This window comes from Mus caroli, chromosome 1 (genome assembly GCF_900094665.2).
Source record: "Mus caroli chromosome 1, CAROLI_EIJ_v1.1, whole genome shotgun sequence".
In the NCBI taxonomy this organism is placed as follows: domain Eukaryota; kingdom Metazoa; phylum Chordata; class Mammalia; order Rodentia; family Muridae; genus Mus; species Mus caroli.
The window spans coordinates 123232885-123250026 of record NC_034570.1 but is presented as its reverse complement, the minus strand read 5'-3'; the positions used below and the strand labels follow the sequence as shown (position 1 = coordinate 123250026).

Below are 17142 nucleotides of genomic sequence, written 5' to 3'. Positions count from 1 at the left end.
TCTCTCTCTCTCTCTCTCTCTCTCTCTCTCTTTCAATTATTTATTTATTTATTTTATGTATGTGAGTGCACTATAACTGTACAAATGGTTGTTAGGAATTGAATTTTTAGGACCTCTGCTCACTCCGGTTGACCTTGCTCACTCTGGCCTAAAGATTTATTATTGTACATAAGTACACTTCAGCTGTCTTCTGTGACACTAGAAGAGGGCATCAGATCTCATTATGGATGGTTGTGAGCCACCATGTGGGTTCTGGGAATTGAACACAGGTCATCGGGCTTGGGAACAAGCATCTTTATTCATTGAGCCATCCTGCTGGCCCTCTCTTTGTTGGGATTTGAACTCCGGACCTTCGGAAGAGCAGTCATTGCTCTTACCCGCTGAGCCATCTCGCCAGTCCCAGAACGCACATTATTAACCCATCTAATCTCATCCTTGGGCAGTTGGTTTGGGACAACAAGCTGTCCTAAATAAACCGCAAATCCACAAGGTAATAAAACAAATGAAATGAATACAATCTATAAACACAAAACAAAAAGTATGTACACACCTGTCACAAAAGGCAGAATGCCAGTGTGCATCCAGGGTAACTATCTACCTCAGCCTTGGGTGTGTCCTTCATTTCTCCTGCCTGTAAGTGACAGAGTGGGCCTGTCCTAGAGACCTTGCATGTCTCAGAGAACCCCATAGGTCCTGGCATAAACCAAGTATTTATTGTTTTAGATTGAACAAAACCTCAAAGAACCAAATGAGCTCGAGAGAAGATGTGATATACAGACAGCAGAGAAATGTTGGAAGATGGAACTATCTGCAGTGTCAAGAACTCCCCTGGATTTACCCTCTTCCCCCATTCTCTCCAGGTCCTCCAATTTTTTTTTAAGACAGTGTCTTGATGTGTAGTGCATGCTGGCCTTGAACTCACTGACTTCCTGCCTTAGCCTCCATATTCTAAAAGAAAGTCAGCAATTTAGAGAATACGTAGCCCATGATTGCTTCTGTGTAGAAATAAAAACATCGCATACCAATAATGATGCCAGTTTATAGTGTGTGTGTGTGTGTGTGTGCATGCGCACGCGTGCACACAGCCACAGAGCAATAATACAGATATTAGAGAACAACTTGGAGGAGCAGATCTCTTCTTCTACCATGTGGGTTCTGGGAATTGAACACGGATCATCAGGTTTGGGAACAAGCATCTTTACTCATTGAGCCATCCTGCTGGCCCTCTCTTTAGTTAAAAAACTAAACAACTAAAGAGCCTCTCTTTAGTTGTTTAGTTATCAACAACTTGAGATAATTCCAGGGTCATGGAATACTTACTGCATTTTATAAGAATAAGATTGTAGATTCTGTCTTAAAAGCATCGAAGAGGAAAGGGAGGAAGAGGAAAGCAAGTGGTGTCTCCAGAATGAAGTTGGCCTCCAGTTCATTTTCTCCCTGGGAATCCCCAGGACATATTTCAGGCACTTTCCCTACCCTTCTTCAAGTCAGGTAGTCTACCAATTATTTTCATTTATAGTGAACTTTATAGTCATGGCACAGAGAACTCTTTGGGACAACAGTTGAGGTTACCTGATAGGGTGGAAGTGTATGAGATGGGATGGGAAATTTCACAGGAAATAACTTAAAGGGTCATTGAAAATTGAGCATCAAAAGCAGAGGTTAGAGCAGAGGTTTAAATCCATTCCCCTTTGCCATAGTACCTGCTCATTATTTCTGACAACTGGTAAGTAAGGCAGGAAGGAAGGTCTCAGGCAGTTATCTTTTTTGTATATGAGATATACTTCACATCGAGCAGAAGGAGGATGAAGGAAGGTTATTTTTATGGGGGAGGGGGGAACAGAATTGCAGAAACCCTAACCAACGAGAGAGGTTCAGTGTGACCACAGTGTCTGCTGACAGAAACTTTTGTATTACCCGGTGAAGGCTGACAGCCTTAAACTCACTCATCCACCTTAACATGACCTGTGGAGAGACACCCAGCATTAGCGGTCTCCTAATGGGATACAGCAGAAGTACCAGTGCCATCTATGCAACATGTTTTTGCCATGAATCAAGGCCTCTAGTTCTAACTACTGTTTCCTAGGAAGGATGGCTGTAGACATCCATGTCAAATGATAGCTCCCAATTCCTGCTATACACTCAAATTCTTTTCCTTTGTCTTTTTCTGAGATCAAGTCTTGCTGTATGGTCTTGGTTGGCCTGGAGCTTGTTATGTAGCCTTGACATAAAGTGGTCCTCCTGCCTCAGCTTCCTGAGTGCTGAGATTATAGGACTTGATTATAGGCTGAGATTATAGGTGGAACAAATATCACCATGCCTTGTTCCAACTGGCAAAATTCTGAGTGTGGGAAATTCTGTAGAAGAAAAGAGACTTAAGAGATATTTCAAGTCAATTCAATTTATGGGCTTTTTTTGTCCAGTTATGGATCTGGTTTTAATCCTGATACAAATAAACCAACTGTAAAAACAGGTCCACATTTATGAGAGGGTGAGAAATTTAAATTCTGATTTGTAACGATATTAGACATTAGATAAAATGACCTGGTGCTTAGAATCTGCTTCCAAATCTAGAGGCGTGGAACCAGAGGGATGGAAGATAGAGTGGCTGGGCCACACATGGATGGGTTGTGACCTGAGGCAGAGGTGTGTGGGTATTTATCTTGCCATCATGTCTACTGTGTGCATGTTTAGAGATTTCCATAATAGAAAGTCAACAATAAGCAATGAAGACTATAGACAGAACTTCTTTCATCGTGGTGATGGTAGAGGTTGTATGTGTGTGTGTGTGTGTGTGCGGGCAGTGAGTGGGGTGCACTCTTATGCTTTGATTGGTCTGAATACTCTGGGGTGGCTATACCCCATGGGAAATGACGGTTTTGATAGTTACAAAGGTATCTAACAGGTTAAATAGGTATCAGGCATCCATATGTAGGCATACATCCCTCTTCAGGGAACTGCGGGGGCCAATCCCACTTGGTTATTTCCACGATCAAAGACTGAGTAGAACTGTCGGATGAAGACATCCCCCAGGATCCAGAGGGGCCCAGCTGGAGGTGGAATGTCAAGTCCTTGAAAGCCACTGCCACAGAACTGCATTCCTTCCACCAAGTCCTAGGGCACAAAAGAAACAGACAGGGGACAATGGATGTAGTCCTGGGAACTGTACTGTTGGTGGTGCTGGCCGTGCAATGGCCTTGGGTTGTTGCTGAGTGCCACGGTTGTGGCTGGAGGGCTTTCTCTCATTTCCTGCCCCTATTCCAGCTTGCTCAGTACAGGGTATGCTTGCTCCCTTCATTATGGGTGTTCTACAATTCTGAGAACTGTATGTTTTTATGGCCATACTCTACCATCAGTTCATAACTGGAAACATGGAAACAGAACCTTACTGCAGAAGGTTTGGCGTTAGAACGCATTGGTTTAAACCCAATCTGGTTTAGTTTCAAGGGGAGCTTGACTTAATAGCTGTTCTATCAATGGCTAGCTACTACCGCTTCCTTCTTCACATCTGGGGAAAGAAGCATTTGAGTGGGCTCTCTGAGACACAAGAAGGGACTGTAAACTCCCCCAATCTTTTTTTTTTTTTGGCGGCGCGGGGGGGGGGGGAGACATTCTGTAACCTCTGTTGCCTAGAACTCACTTTCCTGCCTCTACTCCACTGGGATGGTTAGACATTCACCGCCACTCCTGTCTTTCAGTCTTATTTTTCAGTTTAGATAGATTTGAGTTCTATCAGGCAGGTGTGGTCTTCCCAACAACCATCTGACACTCAAAGTTGCTGATGAAGAGGTGGGAAAGCCACAGCCTTGTGAGAGGACTGGGATACAATTCAAAGCTATCCCAGCATCCTTTACGGGCTGAGATCCCCTGATTAAAACCTGGCAGGTAGGGCCAGGGTGTGGTTACCAGCAGAGCCTCTTGTTGGATAAAAGTAGGAGAGTAAAGGAGCTGGGCATCCCCCAGAATCCCAGAGGGGGCACAGCTGGAGGGTGATGTCATGTCCTTGAGAGCCACTGTTGCAGAACTGCATTCTGTCTACTAAGACTTAAGTCCTAGGGTCCAAAGTAGCATGGCAAAGGGACTGAGACTGAAGAGCAGGGCTCAGTTTCAACAGTGGTATGTGCTCAGCATGGTGTCTGCAGAGGCTGTTCCAGACTGTCCCTAGAGCTTGAGAGCTTTACCATGAAGCTATGCCTTAGAGCAAGTGCTTGTGTTTGTTTGGCTGTCTGTTTACATTGGGTGGCTTTGGGAAGGATAAGGTGAAGGTCACCTTCTACCTTGGCATCTTGATGCTGACACAGATCCTGATGTTATAGGAGACTCTGCTTAAAGATCAACACATTAAAGTGTGTTGCCAAAGAAGCACAACATCAAAACCTAGGCCCTGGGGGATGGGAAATGACCTGAGGTTTCCAAAATGTACAGACTTTCACCTCCCCCTCCCCCTCAGAACTTGGGAATCATTGCAATAAAAGACATGTTTTACCTTGAAGAAAGGTAATTTAAATGGTGGCCCCTCCTTAAGCAGCTCATTATCTTTTTTAAAGTCACTCTTTAAAAATTTTTGTGTGGGGAGCTGTAGAGATGTCTCAGCGGTTAAGAGCACTGACTGCTTTTCCAGAGGTCCTGAGTTCAATTCCCAGTAACCACATGGTGGTTCACAACCATGTAGTAAGACATGATGCCCTCTTCTGGTGTGTCTGAAGACAGCTACAGTGTGCTTACATAAATAAAATAAATTCATAAATCTTAAGAAAAAACTTTTATGTGTATGTGTGCAATATCTGTGCACATGCATGAGTGTGTCCCACAGAAATCAGAAGAGGGCATTTGATTTCCTGGAGCTGGAGTTACATATGGTTTGTGAGCCATACATGCAGGTGCAGAACTCAATTGTGGTCCCCTGGAAGAGCATCCAAGTGCTCTTAACTGCTGATCCATCTCTCCAACCCCAGCAGTCAGATCTGAAGCATTTATTTAACTCTGAGGATCTTAGCTTCCTCCCATGTATAATAGGATAATAACATCTCCAGTTGCATACCGGTAGTGGGGAGGATTAATGTGTTTGTTGATAAATTCCTCATGGCAATATCAGAAATCCCCCTTAAGTGTCTTGTACCTGAGTAGCTGCTGCTTCATAGCAGAACTGGAAACTAGAAGTCCAGGCGTTTCTACCACAGGCAGCTTCATCTCTCTCAGAGAGAATGCCACATCGGCATCCTCTGAACTGGCTGGGAGGAGCCTTGGAAGAGTGGTAGCCTCATGTAGATGACTTTGAAGGGGGAAGTGGCAGGTGCACGTGGGGAGGGTCCTGTGACTCACAGAATAAGGAAACAGCCCTTACCGGCAGGATGTAGTCAGTTGGACTGAGGGTGTATGAAACCCCGTTGATGAGGAAGGTAACGTTTGGCATCGTGTCGAGAGTGGCACAATCCACTGCATACTAAAACAGAGAAGGATCAACTCAGACCCCCACTCTCTCCCCAGACAAGGACAGGATCTTCTGTTCCTCTACCATCCTCCACCCTCAGTAGACACTCACTTCTCCATCAATGGGTGTGGCCCCAATGGCCTCTTGAAGCTGTTTGATCTTGTTGGGGGGACCAGTGATGAGAGAGGTCCCTGTGTCCACGATGGCCTGGCAGCCTTCGGAGCAGAACATCACAGTGTCTCCCACCTGGATTCTGAGGACAAAGAGTCCCATGGTCCCACGGTTAACACATGATCCTTGGCCATTCCTGCGCTCTCTCTGGGGCCCTTTACTTTATTAGGTCACAATAATGGTGTTCTCTTTGATCTCTTCTACCACAGGAGTAGTAGCTTATTTCAACTAGCATATTTGTTTGTTTGAGATAGGGTCTCTCTGCATAGCTTTGGTGGTTCTGGAACTCACTATATAAACTGGCCTTGAATTCAGAGATCCACCTGCCTTTGTCTCCCAGGTGCTGCGATTAAAGGCATGCACCACTATGCCTGGCCAACTTGCTTCTTTTTAAAACATCTTCACCCTGTCCAGGCTAATCTCAAACCCATAGCAGTCCTCATGGATGCTGGAATTATAGGCATGAGCCATTATACCTGACTCAACTTGCTTTTATTGACTGAGATTTAGGGCAGGAATACATTTAATTCATGATCAAGTATGCACAAGCACATGAACACACACACACACACACACACACATACACACTGAAATACATTCTTGAATTTTCTACTGTGCTCAGTTTTCATTCAGAAATGCAGATGGAGAGCTGGGCATGGTGGGGACACCTGTAACCCCAGCATGCAGGAGGCTGACAGGATCCTGAGCGTTCTAGGATAGCTGGGGCTACATGGGAAGATCTTGCCTCAAAAAATAAAAAACCACGCAAACGGACCGAGATTCCTTAAAGCGATCTCATGAGCATAAATAGGTAAATCTCAGTCGGAAAAGCGTCAGGAGCTACAACGAGTTGGAGCTGTTTCACTTTTTATCCAGATCATCTGAGGAACAGAAACTAGACTGTTCTCCCTAAACTGCCCCCGTTTCTAGCACTGGGCTGGCCATATATCTATCTATCAGGTACGCAATGCTGCTTCCCCATTTGCTTCATGCCAAGCATGGCTTTCAAGGCTCAGTTTCAGAGTCATTGTCTCCACAAAACATGAGTGGTCTTCAGACAGAGACATCTTGCACTGTTGGCTGGCCATACTGGTGGCTTTCAGAACACTGACCACATGCATTTTGTGTGGTGGTGATTTGGGACCACACCTCATATTCCATACAGGCTTTGAGTTCAGATAACCAGTGTCTTTTCCCTGGTGCTCAGCCCTTGCCTTGTGTATCAATTAAGGCTGCTTGAAGACAGGATAGCTGGTTGTGTGAGTCAGAGGGAGGCCAGCTAAATGTACACAGAAGGAAGCTGCCCCTCTTGTCCTTCCTGTGTGTTTTCACATCTCCAGTCCAGATGTGAGGCTCCCAGCATCTGCTCTAGTGTCCTGCAGCATCACCCAGTTAATCCAGTTTGAGTTGTGGCCACTCTTCCATTCAACCATAGCTACTATCTAGAGAATACTCACCCATCCAGGGCAATCTGCCAATAGGCTTGCTTGGTGACTGGGATCCAGTTGAGGCTCCCAGAGAAATGAGAGGGGTCATAGCCTCCGAAAGTCAGCTCACTGCCTGAGCCACCTTGAGGGTCACTACGCAGAGAGAAAGGGTTGTCAAGAAATGGCCTCTGGAAACACAGACAGGAGTTCAGGGCCCCTTTGTTGCATGTCTGGGCACTCACATCTGGTGGCAAAGTAGGCAGAAACTACCTAGGTAGCCTGAGTCTTTGGGGATCAAAGATAGGATCAATTCTGTCTAACACCCTATGCATATCCCCTGCTTCTTGGATAAAAAGTTCAGGAGGTAGGGAGTATCTGAACTCTAGATCTAAGGTCAGGACTATCTTGGGTGTTGGGTGTTTCAAGTGTTGGGTACAAACACTGTGCAACTGAGGATGCCCCCAAAATACTCTTTCTCACAGTATCTTCCCTGCCATTGATGCTGTGGTGTCTGGGGTTTCTACCATATCCACTTCTTCAGAAAAGATAATTTGAAAGCACCATGTCTTACTGGGGCTTTACTATCGGCTAATTTTCTTTGGTGGTTATTTCTCAGGTTATAAGCTGGGATTTAGGAGGATTCTGGAGAAGGAGGGCATTTCCAGGAGGAAAGATACTAAGCCTGGGGCGCTGCAGGACAGAGTAGCAGTAGGGAAGGAAGTATATGTCTGTAGAGAATTTCAGGTTTATTGGGGACTGAGAACGTAGCTAAGGGGTAGAACACTTGCTTGCTGGGTTCTAGCAATCTAACCACCTGATAGTAAGCCAACTTTTGGCTACTTTATAGGTTCCTTTTCCTGCCACTCTTCTCCACCCCCATTTCACCCTTCCATTCGCCCCCACCCCAAGAATTAGGTAGAGAGAAAGAAGGTTGAGAGGAAAGGGGTCAGTGATATTGTTAGACTACTTCCTGCTGATTAGGGGCATAGAGTTCCTTGGGACAAGCTCGATCTTCGCAATCAGGCTATCTAATTTTTCCTTCTTGTGATCCTTTGTGCATGACTACTTGACAAACTGCATCAGCAGCAACCACCACCAGCAGCAGCTTCTATACCCTCTCAAGAGTCTCCAGAATTTCAAACATCATATACCTGCAGAAGCTATCTGCAGCTGGCAAAATCATGCCCCTTCTAGACCATGCATTGGGTAAATCATAGTTGGCTGCTGTGGACAATCTAAAGCAGTCCCATATGCCACACCAGGGATTAAAATGAAAACAGATTCCGCTGACATTTCTGTCTTTGAAGAAACCAAAATTCCCACTGCACCCAATCTTGTTGAATTCTCACATCAGCCTCACATTTGCCCGAGGAACCCTAGGCCCTGGGAGACAAACATGCAGACTTAGCTTCAGGCTATGCTGGCCTTGCTACTGACCAGAGCGGCACACTTCTTTAGCAGGTAGATCAGGAGCCTCTGCAGGGGAAATAGGAGTTCTAACAGTGGGGGCTCAATCAAAACCCTACCCAGGCCTGGTCCCAGCTGCAGCCACTCCGGGAACTTCTGATGTGGGAGGGGGACAGGGAAAGGGGACTTACACTGGAACATGGCGAGCTCAGGCCAGGCCAGGCCAGAGTGGGAAAGGTAAATCTTTCTGTGTAGGTAGGAAAGTGACTTCCTCTGCACCCCAGGCTAGAGCAGTGAGCTCCATGCTCTTTTTAACTGTAGTGTGTGCATCTTTAAAACTCGTGGCAGTACAGCCATAAGATAGAACAAGCTTAACCATTTTTTGAGTGTGCACTTCAGATTTTCATTCCTGGGAAGCCGTTCTCCAGAACATTTTCACAGTGTAGAACTGAGACTCATCAAGCGAGAACCCCTTTCCTATTTATCCCTCTACCCCATCGCAACCACCACTGCACTTTCTGCCTATGAATTCAGTTCTAGGTACCTCACATATCTGTCCTTTGGGCTACTGGCTTAGTTCATTTAGCATAATCTGTGTTCTAGCACATGTCTGTGAGGCATTGGAGAGTGAACCCGGAGCCTTGTGTTTGCTAGGTAAGTCCTCTCCTGCACACTGCATCCCTCACTGGTTTTCCTTCCAAAGACCAAGTGATATTCTACTATTCTGCTATACTACAGTTTCCTTTCCTCGCCCTAATGTAGAAGCTACTTTTAGTATCATCTTGCTGGTTAATATTTTCCTTCTCTCCCAACCACAGAGATTACTCTTGTTTCCTTGTGTTTTGGTGTCTACTGTCACACTTGGCATATAAAGGACCTTAGAATTTAATGATCAAATAAATCACTAGCCAATTGCAATGGTCTATAACTTTAACTCACCGTGCTAGATTGTAAAGTGCTCAACTCAACTCTTTTATGAGGCAAACCCCATTTCCTTGAAATCCAAAGAGCTTCAGTATTTTTTTTCCTCAAGATCATATACATCATATGCCAAGGAAGAGATTCGAGAGATTCATGGGCTTTAGAACCATGAAGTCTTATGTACCAGGCCATCTGCCTGTAGTCATTCACTGATTGGACCTAGGTGATTTGACTGGCCTCACCTGCTCAAGTAGACAGAAAACATAGGTAGAGCCACAAGGTTCTGGGCCATCATGTTGTCAAACACCGGGGTCACTCCTCCAGCAGCCAATGAGGGGTATCCCAGACCTAGAATCCCATCAAACTCTGCATTCACAAAGGTCTGGCCTGGCTCCTTGACACTTTCTCCAAACTGCTGGCCAACCACAGTCAGCCCTTCCACCTGAAGGGAGAATTGCACAAAGGTTAGTTGGAGGAGGGTCTCAGATTCCCGGGTGAAGCAAGATCTTCCTTTCTCAGCCTCCTGGGGAAATAGGCACACGGATTTTTACTATAATCCCACTCTTGGACTTTCTTCATGTGACTTTAAAAATCAAAATATAATGTAATGCAGAAAACATGAGTGTCTATTTTTTAATAACAGTCCACATTCTTATGTAACCCTTCTGAAATAAGACAGGACATTCCAAAGCCCCAGCAGGCCTTTCATATACCCTGCCAGTCTTTGTATCCCTCAAGAGTGACTCATCTGTCAAGCAACATTGGTTTTGCCTATTTTTGTGGTCATCAACCTTCCTACTACTGGGGCAACCTTTAATACAGTTTCTCATGTTGTGATGACCACCTGCCATGACATTTTCGCTGCTACTTTGTAACTGTAATTTTGCTACTGTTGTGGATCATAATGTAAATACACACACACATATTACATATATTACATTATATATATGTGTGTGTGTGTGTGTGTGTGTGTGTGTGTGTGTGTGTGTGTATGGGTTATATTTTCATTGTTACAAATTGATCCAAAGAGGTTGCTACCCACAGGCTGAGAAACACTGCCTTATACTATGGGAGGATAGCTGGGCTGTTTCCAATGTTTGATTATCAATAATGGTGCATTGGTACTTCCTCTGGTGAACACATTACATATTTCCACAGGATCTAGTATAGCCCAGGCTAGCACAGAGCATACTATGCAACAGAGGAAATCTTCAACTTCTGACCCTCTTGCCTCTGTCACCTGGGTGCTGGGATTATACATATGTATCACCTGTCCAGTTTATGTGGTCCTGGGGATGCAATTCTGGGCTTTGCGTACACTAGACAAGCACTTTGCTCACTGCACTGGGTGACTGATTAAGACAGGGTCTCACTACATAGTCTCGGCTGTCCTAAAATTCCCTATGTGGACCAGACTGGCCTGACAGTCATAGAGGTCTGCCTGCCTCTGCCCACTGAATGCAGAGATTAAAGGCCTGTGCCACTATGTCTAGCAAGTCCCAGTGAGTACAAGAATCTTTTCACATTTTGTTATCATAGTTGTTCTGATGAAGTTAGGAAGGAATTCTATCAACTCTCTGGAAGATGGATCTGTCACTTCCTTGTGGGAAGTGGGGTTTTTGTTTTGTTTTGTTTTGTTGTTGTTTTAATAGCAGAATCACCACTTAAAATAGATACCAGATTATTAATCATTTCTATTTTATTGTATCAGTTTTGATAGTCATCAGTTTAAAATTATTGTAGTGTATCAATATAAAGCAATTTTTGATATCTTGTTTTGAGGTTGTCAAGGTCATTGTGTTTCCTTCATTTTTCTGGATTAGTTATGCCAGAGGGTTACCAATTTGGTTGCTCTTTGCAAACAGTTAATCTGTGACGTAGTTGATTTTGTTTTGTTTTGTGTTTGCTTGTTTGTTTTTCGAGACAGGATTCTCTGTGTAGCCCTGGCTGTCCTGGAACTCACTTTGTAGACCAGGCTGACCTTGAACTCAGAAATCTGCCTGCCTCTGCCTCCCAAATGCTGGGCTCAAAGGCGTGCGCCACCACGCCCGGCTCTATGTTTATAGTGTGGATTCCCTATTGTACCGATGCCCTGTCCTTCTCTACGTGATTTCTTTCCCTTGGGTTTGGCTTGCGCCTGTTTATTAACAGCTCGTTCCTTAGTGTTTGTTACTCCAAACCGCAGCTTAGATCACTGGTTTTCTGATCTTTACATTTCAGGCTGCATGAACTGCACTAATCTGTGTGCTTATGTGCTATATATGTGTTAGGTACTTGGCTTTATACAGTTGCAGATGCCGGCTGGGAGTGCACTTAGGATGTGGTTGCTAACCTAGGGTTGCAGCCTGAGGTCTACAGATGAGGCAGCAGAGGGAAGCTACATGCCAAGTGGGAAAGATGCCAGCTGCAGCCTGTGGGGATGGACTGGCACCACGGTGTCCTCTATATTCAGTGAAGGAATGCTTCACAGTAGAAGCTGACACTGCCATAGAGGCAAATGGGCACCTGCTCCAGAGCCAGAAGTGCTGAAGGAGAGGCCATTGCAGCTGAAGTTGCTATGGGCTTGGCTGCTCTCTGCTCTGTTCAGGGCAGCTAGCAGAGAGGCGAGAAGCTGTATGCCAGAGCCCACCTCCTGTAGATCTCAGTCTCCTCCCTGCTCTCCAGACTTACTACAATTATCAGGCTGACGTGCAGCCTTCCAAGTGGTTATTTATACTGTAATATATACACATAATATGTATTTACATATGCATGTAAAATTTTAACCGATAGCTCTGCTTTATTTATATAATTTTACATAAAAAAACATTTTTCTGATAAGAAGACGTTACTGAAACTTTTTTCAAATTTGGAGACAGGGTTTCACTACGTAGTCTTTAGCTGGCCTGGAACTCTCTATGTAGGCTAGGCTGGCCTCGAACTTAGAGATCAATAGGCTGCAGCTTTCCAAGTTCTGGGATTAAAGGTGTGTGCCACAATAGCTGGCTTTACTTAAATTGTTTTTTTTTTAATTGTCTTTAGTGATTTCTTTTTCTTGTATTGATTTCTTTTTATTTGCATTGGTGTTTTCCTGCACTTGTGTCTGAGTCCTGGATCTGCTGGAACTGAAGCTACAGACAGATATGAGCTGACAGTGGGTACTGGGGATTGAACCGGGGTCTTTTGGAAGAGCAGTCTGTGCTCTTAACCACTGAGCCATCTATCCAACCCACTTAAACATATTTTAAGGAGACCTACTACCCTAAAGAGAATAATTAAGGCCATTGACATATTTGCTTTGCTTTATATTATTTGATGACCAGCTCACTAAAGTACTCAGACCCCACACATGTCATAAGGGCCTAGAAAGATATGCACCAGGTTTAATGGGAGGAGGGGGACAGAGAAGAAAAGAGAGATTTCAGTTAGCAGCCCTTTTTCAGTTAATCATATATCCCATGTTCAAAGTTTGGAAGAGATGCTGATGAAGACTAAGCTTTGCTGGCCTTTGGATCATGCTAGAGCGAGAATAATACTCACCCATCCGGGTGGCCCATTCTCTATTGGGGATTGTACTCACAGAGACTTGATCAGCTCCAATGATTCCTGTCAGGCTCCCGGTACCATACTGGATGGAGAAATGATTCCCTACCTCCGTGTATGTGTCGGACTGCGATGGATGGAACACTGGGTGTGCCTCTGGAAAGCAAGAATGCTGCTTGAGTCTTCCACCCCATCCCAGGGGGACGGAGTGGCTCCCCTCTGCTCCCCACACTAGGTTGAAGATGGGGCTTCCTAGACAGGCATATCATGGCCTTTGACTAGTGAGCTGCTGTGTTCCCTAGCCACAGGTGTGTTCTAACCAGGGGCAAATATTTGTCCCTGGACAAACCTGGTTAGTCACAGTGACTTCATAGACACAAGATAAGCACCGTCCACCAGGCGCCAGCAGCAGCCTCAGCCATCAGTGTGGGCCCGACCCACACCAAGTTTCAATTACTACTCTAGGAAATCACTCCTACTTCTTCACCTGACCTTGACAATGTCTGTTGTCAGAATTTCAAAGAGCTTCTGTCCTTGAGATGTGTCCCACACAGAACAAGCTTTCTCTGTTTAGGGCTTCTGTTTCCAACCTCTATGTAGCCCCTACATTACCTCTGGTCAAATGGACACACCTACACCACTGTGTCCCATGAGCAACACCTTCAAGGGAGCCAATGCATCAGGGCCTCCCTGGAGCAGGAGCACAGTTTTCCTTAGAATTCAATCTAGCTATTGGTTCAGGTACAGACCGAAGGAACTTTCCCCCATGTTCCTTTGGGTGTTCGAAAGGAAGTGAGTCACCAAGTCCTAATGGCTAATTTTCTCTCCATCAATTCTAATGAACATGAAGGTTATTATCTTAACTGGTAGTTGCCTTTCTTGTCTGTTCCTGGCTCAGGCACAACAAACAGATATAGGAAGAGGAAGCCAGTATGGCAGGGAAGATAAGTGGAGGGAACCTGAGTCTCTCTATGCCACAAGGTACCATCTTAGCCTAGTGAGCTCCCGCCACTGCCAAGTTCACTTACTGCATGCTGGGCTGGTGCAGTACACAGAAGGGACCCAGAGGTTGGATGAACCGGTGTCAAAGATGACGGTGAAGTTCTGTGGCGGGGTGCCGATGGAGATGGTGCCAAAGTATTCCATCTGTAGGGAAGGGAGAGAGAGTGTGTGGGTGGAGTGCAGGGGAAGGGCACTAAAGCATGAAGTACCACAAGCTACAATCTACAAAGCCCAGAAGAGGCAAGGCTGGAGGCAAAGGATGGAAGGAACAGAGCAAGGATCACCAGGGAGGAAACCCAGGATAGCCCAGGAAACTTGGCTCCATCCTTCTCTCATTATCCTGATCCTCACAATGTCATCAGGGACCTGGAGGTGTGGCAAACCAAGTTCTTTGCCCAGAGGAATAGCTAGTAAAATGCCCAGCTAGGCACACAGTAGGGGTCTTTTGTTTTGGAACACATATCATGCTTATCTCTTTCCTCTTAAAGAAAGCCCTGCACAATGGGTCATTTAGAAGCCTGCTTTACAGAGTAGACAGAGACTGGGGGACTGTCTGAATCCTCCAAGCAAACAAATCCATGCCTGATCATAATGCCACCAATGCAGCCCTGGCCCCTGCTGAAGGCCCCAGCCTTCCTCCCTACACCCAGTGTCCTCAGGCTTCAATTTGAGAAATCTTACATCCAGGTAGTTGATGAGGGGCTCATTGACACTCGGATACACATTACAGGACTCGCTGAGTCGGGTCATGTCCAAGTTATGAGACCTCCAGAATTCCGAGAGCTCTCCTTGGGCCCGTAGTTTCTTCCGAAGGGACTGATGTCTTCTGAGGGGCACTCTGGAGAAAGATCAGGAAATAAAGGGTCATCTCTGCCCCCATTGCCTCTATACCTATTCAGAGCCTGACTACAGCAAGACCCAGGAGGGAACCTTCAAGACCAGGTGTGGCCAGAAGCAGCAATGGCTCTGTCTTGCAGACTCAGAATTTGAGTAGAAATGGCTCTCCCTTCTGGGCACTGACCTTTTGAGGTTTTTTAGGGAATGGGAGGTTGGACACAGTCTATAGTCTGAGGGCTGACTTAAGGACCCGGTGGATAGCAGTGCTCAGGCCCCCTCGGGAAAGTATTTGAAGGCTTGGAGTCACAAATCACAGCTATGCAGCACACCTTTGAACAACAGAGGGGGAAATCCCTTGAGCTGAGGCAGGCACCTATACTGGAAGGAGAGGCCTGGGGAATCTTCTCTAGGGATTCCTGAGAGATCCCAGTTTCTTCTTTTCATTTCCTCATTAGCTTTCCTCCCTCGGGGCAGCCCTGGGTTGGGGTTGGGGGATGCCTCAATTGAACTTAGTGCTGGAGACAGGGCCTTACCTGTGCAGAGCCTCTTGGGCCTGAGCCAGGTCCAGGAGCAGCAGCAGCAGCAGCACAAGAAGGGGCTTCATTGTGGTCCAAGGGGCAGCTTCTCTCTTACTCTGCTCTGATCTCCCTTCCACCTTTCTTTCCTCTTGATCACAGGGCAGGGGCACTGGCTCTTCCTGGTGCCCAGACCTGCCCTGCCCAGTCTGAGGACCCAATGATAAGGTCTGGAGTCAATAGCCATGCCCAGAGTAAACACTATGTGTAATAGGACGTCCCTTGTCTGCCCCTGGGTCCCTTTCTTATGCTTGGGGAGCTAAGGGTAAAATCTCTCTCTCTCTTTCTCTCTCTCTCTCCCTCTGTGTGTGTGTGTGTGTGTGTGTGTGTATTCACTCTCTGAAAATGAGGGTGTTGAGGTCTCAGATTCTTTCAAGTTCTTTGGGCATGCAGCATTGACTGTAAGAAACCCCATGTTTATTGTCTAAGTGTGCAAAAGTAAACGAGGGTCCCACCTTGTTGAACTGCTACTATGAATGTTCAGTTGAAGACTCGAGAAGGGCAGAAGCTGAAATGACATAAGTGTAGCAGGATTGTGGCTCAAAACATTAGCCAGGCTTTTGTTCCCATATTTCATATTCTCCCTGCATTTCTCCAGAGACTCTCAAAGCAACTTGTCTTACTCAGAGCAAACCAGTGCTTGCTCACCACAGGTCCTGGAGTGGGACAGTCTGGCTATTGATTTGTGGGGCAAGCTTTCCTGATTCTAAACCTGACGGATCTGGCTCTGGGGTTTGTATGGAAGGGAGTGAGGAGGCAAGGGAGGAGCCGAGTCTGGAGCAAGCCTGTGTTGGTGTACCAGGGCTGCCATAACAATGTACCACAAGTCAGTGGCTTAAGCAGCATCTATTGTCTCATGATCCTAGAGGTTGGAAAGTCAAGTTTCCTTACCATCAACCCCACCCCGTGATTGTCCTTCAACTTTCCTGACTTAAGAGAGGTAGGGGTGACAGGAGGGCAAACCTTCTTAACTGGATTCCAGCCAATGGCTTCTGAGCTGGGATGGGAACGCCAGTACCCCCAGGGAGCTCTGGTTATAAAATAATGGGGTGCCTGGGTTAGGGTTATCGCTGTCTGTGCCAGTTAGTGTTATGGAAAACTGCCGGCACCTTGCCTTTTATCTCTGATGCCAGAAGCCAAAATTGGGTCTGAAGCCAGGCTGAACCTGTTGTGAGATCCAAATTATTGAAGAAACATCCAAAAAAGGAGGGAAACGCAAAACTGACTTTCCTTGTCCCCAAAGCCACCACACCTCTCTAGCATTTATATTTCCTGGGAGCCCATCCTCTGACTGCCCACAAGGGTGAGGGGCCTGTCTGCTCCCTGAAGAGCAGTGCGCTGGAGGGGGTCTTGTCACTTGTCCAGAACCAAGCTCTGTCATGATTGCCCACAGTTGCCTGACCAGACACCTCAGCAACAGCATCTGGGTTTTTAGGAAGGTTAAGTGCAAAAAAACAAGGAATGGGACACACTGAAAACACTTTAACACATCCCATGGGCAGGATACGGTCACTGAGAAAACCTTGGGCTGGAAGAGTGCCTCCAGGTCCTCAAGGCCAATCCACTTGCACAGCAGATGGGAACATGGTCAGAGAGAGCTCAAGTGATCTCCAATGGCACAGGTCGTTAGGGCTGGGCTAGGGTGACCCAGGCTTCTTAACTGCTAGTCCAGGGCTCTTTCTGCATACATCACTGAGCTATTGATGCCAGCATACCTAAGCCCTCTCCTTCTCCATCTCTGACCTTGTCCCATCTGTTTATTAAATGTGTAGGGTTAGGTTAGACCATGTTTAAATGAGACCTGGGCAACTATGAGTTACTTGACCCTGAGGAGGAAGACTCAGTCTGC

The 17142-nt window shown here is 46.1% G+C and overlaps 1 protein-coding gene across 1 annotated transcript; it reads right to left on the bottom strand.

Moving 5' to 3' along the window:
* Nucleotides 1-2381: 2381 nt before the first annotated feature.
* Nucleotides 2382-15436, bottom strand: Ctse (cathepsin E). The gene is made up of 9 exons (XM_029479249.1): nucleotides 15252-15436; nucleotides 14563-14719; nucleotides 13908-14025; nucleotides 12917-13035; nucleotides 9600-9799; nucleotides 7060-7182; nucleotides 5543-5684; nucleotides 5345-5443; nucleotides 2382-3114 (listed from the first exon to the last, which is right to left on the bottom strand). The coding sequence occupies exons 1-9, from the start codon at nucleotides 15320-15322 to the stop codon at nucleotides 2950-2952; spliced, it is 1194 nt and encodes a 397-aa protein (XP_029335109.1). The 5' UTR covers nucleotides 15323-15436; the 3' UTR covers nucleotides 2382-2949.
* Between the last annotated feature and the right edge of the window lie 1706 nt (nucleotides 15437-17142).

Excerpts from the sequence above, each read along its gene's own strand:
- Ctse (XM_029479249.1), bottom strand. The coding sequence starts at position 15,322 with ATGAAGCCCCTTCTTGTGCTGCTGCTGCTGCTGCTCCTGGACCTGGCT. Across the intron at positions 7,183-9,599 it reads TTTTCTGTCTACTTGAGCAG|TGACCCTCAAGGTGGCTCAG; the intron begins GTGAGGCCAGTC and ends CTCTCTGCGTAG. Across the intron at positions 3,115-5,344 it reads CAACTGACTACATCCTGCCG|GACTTGGTGGAAGGAATGCA; the intron begins GTAAGGGCTGTT and ends TTTGTGCCCTAG.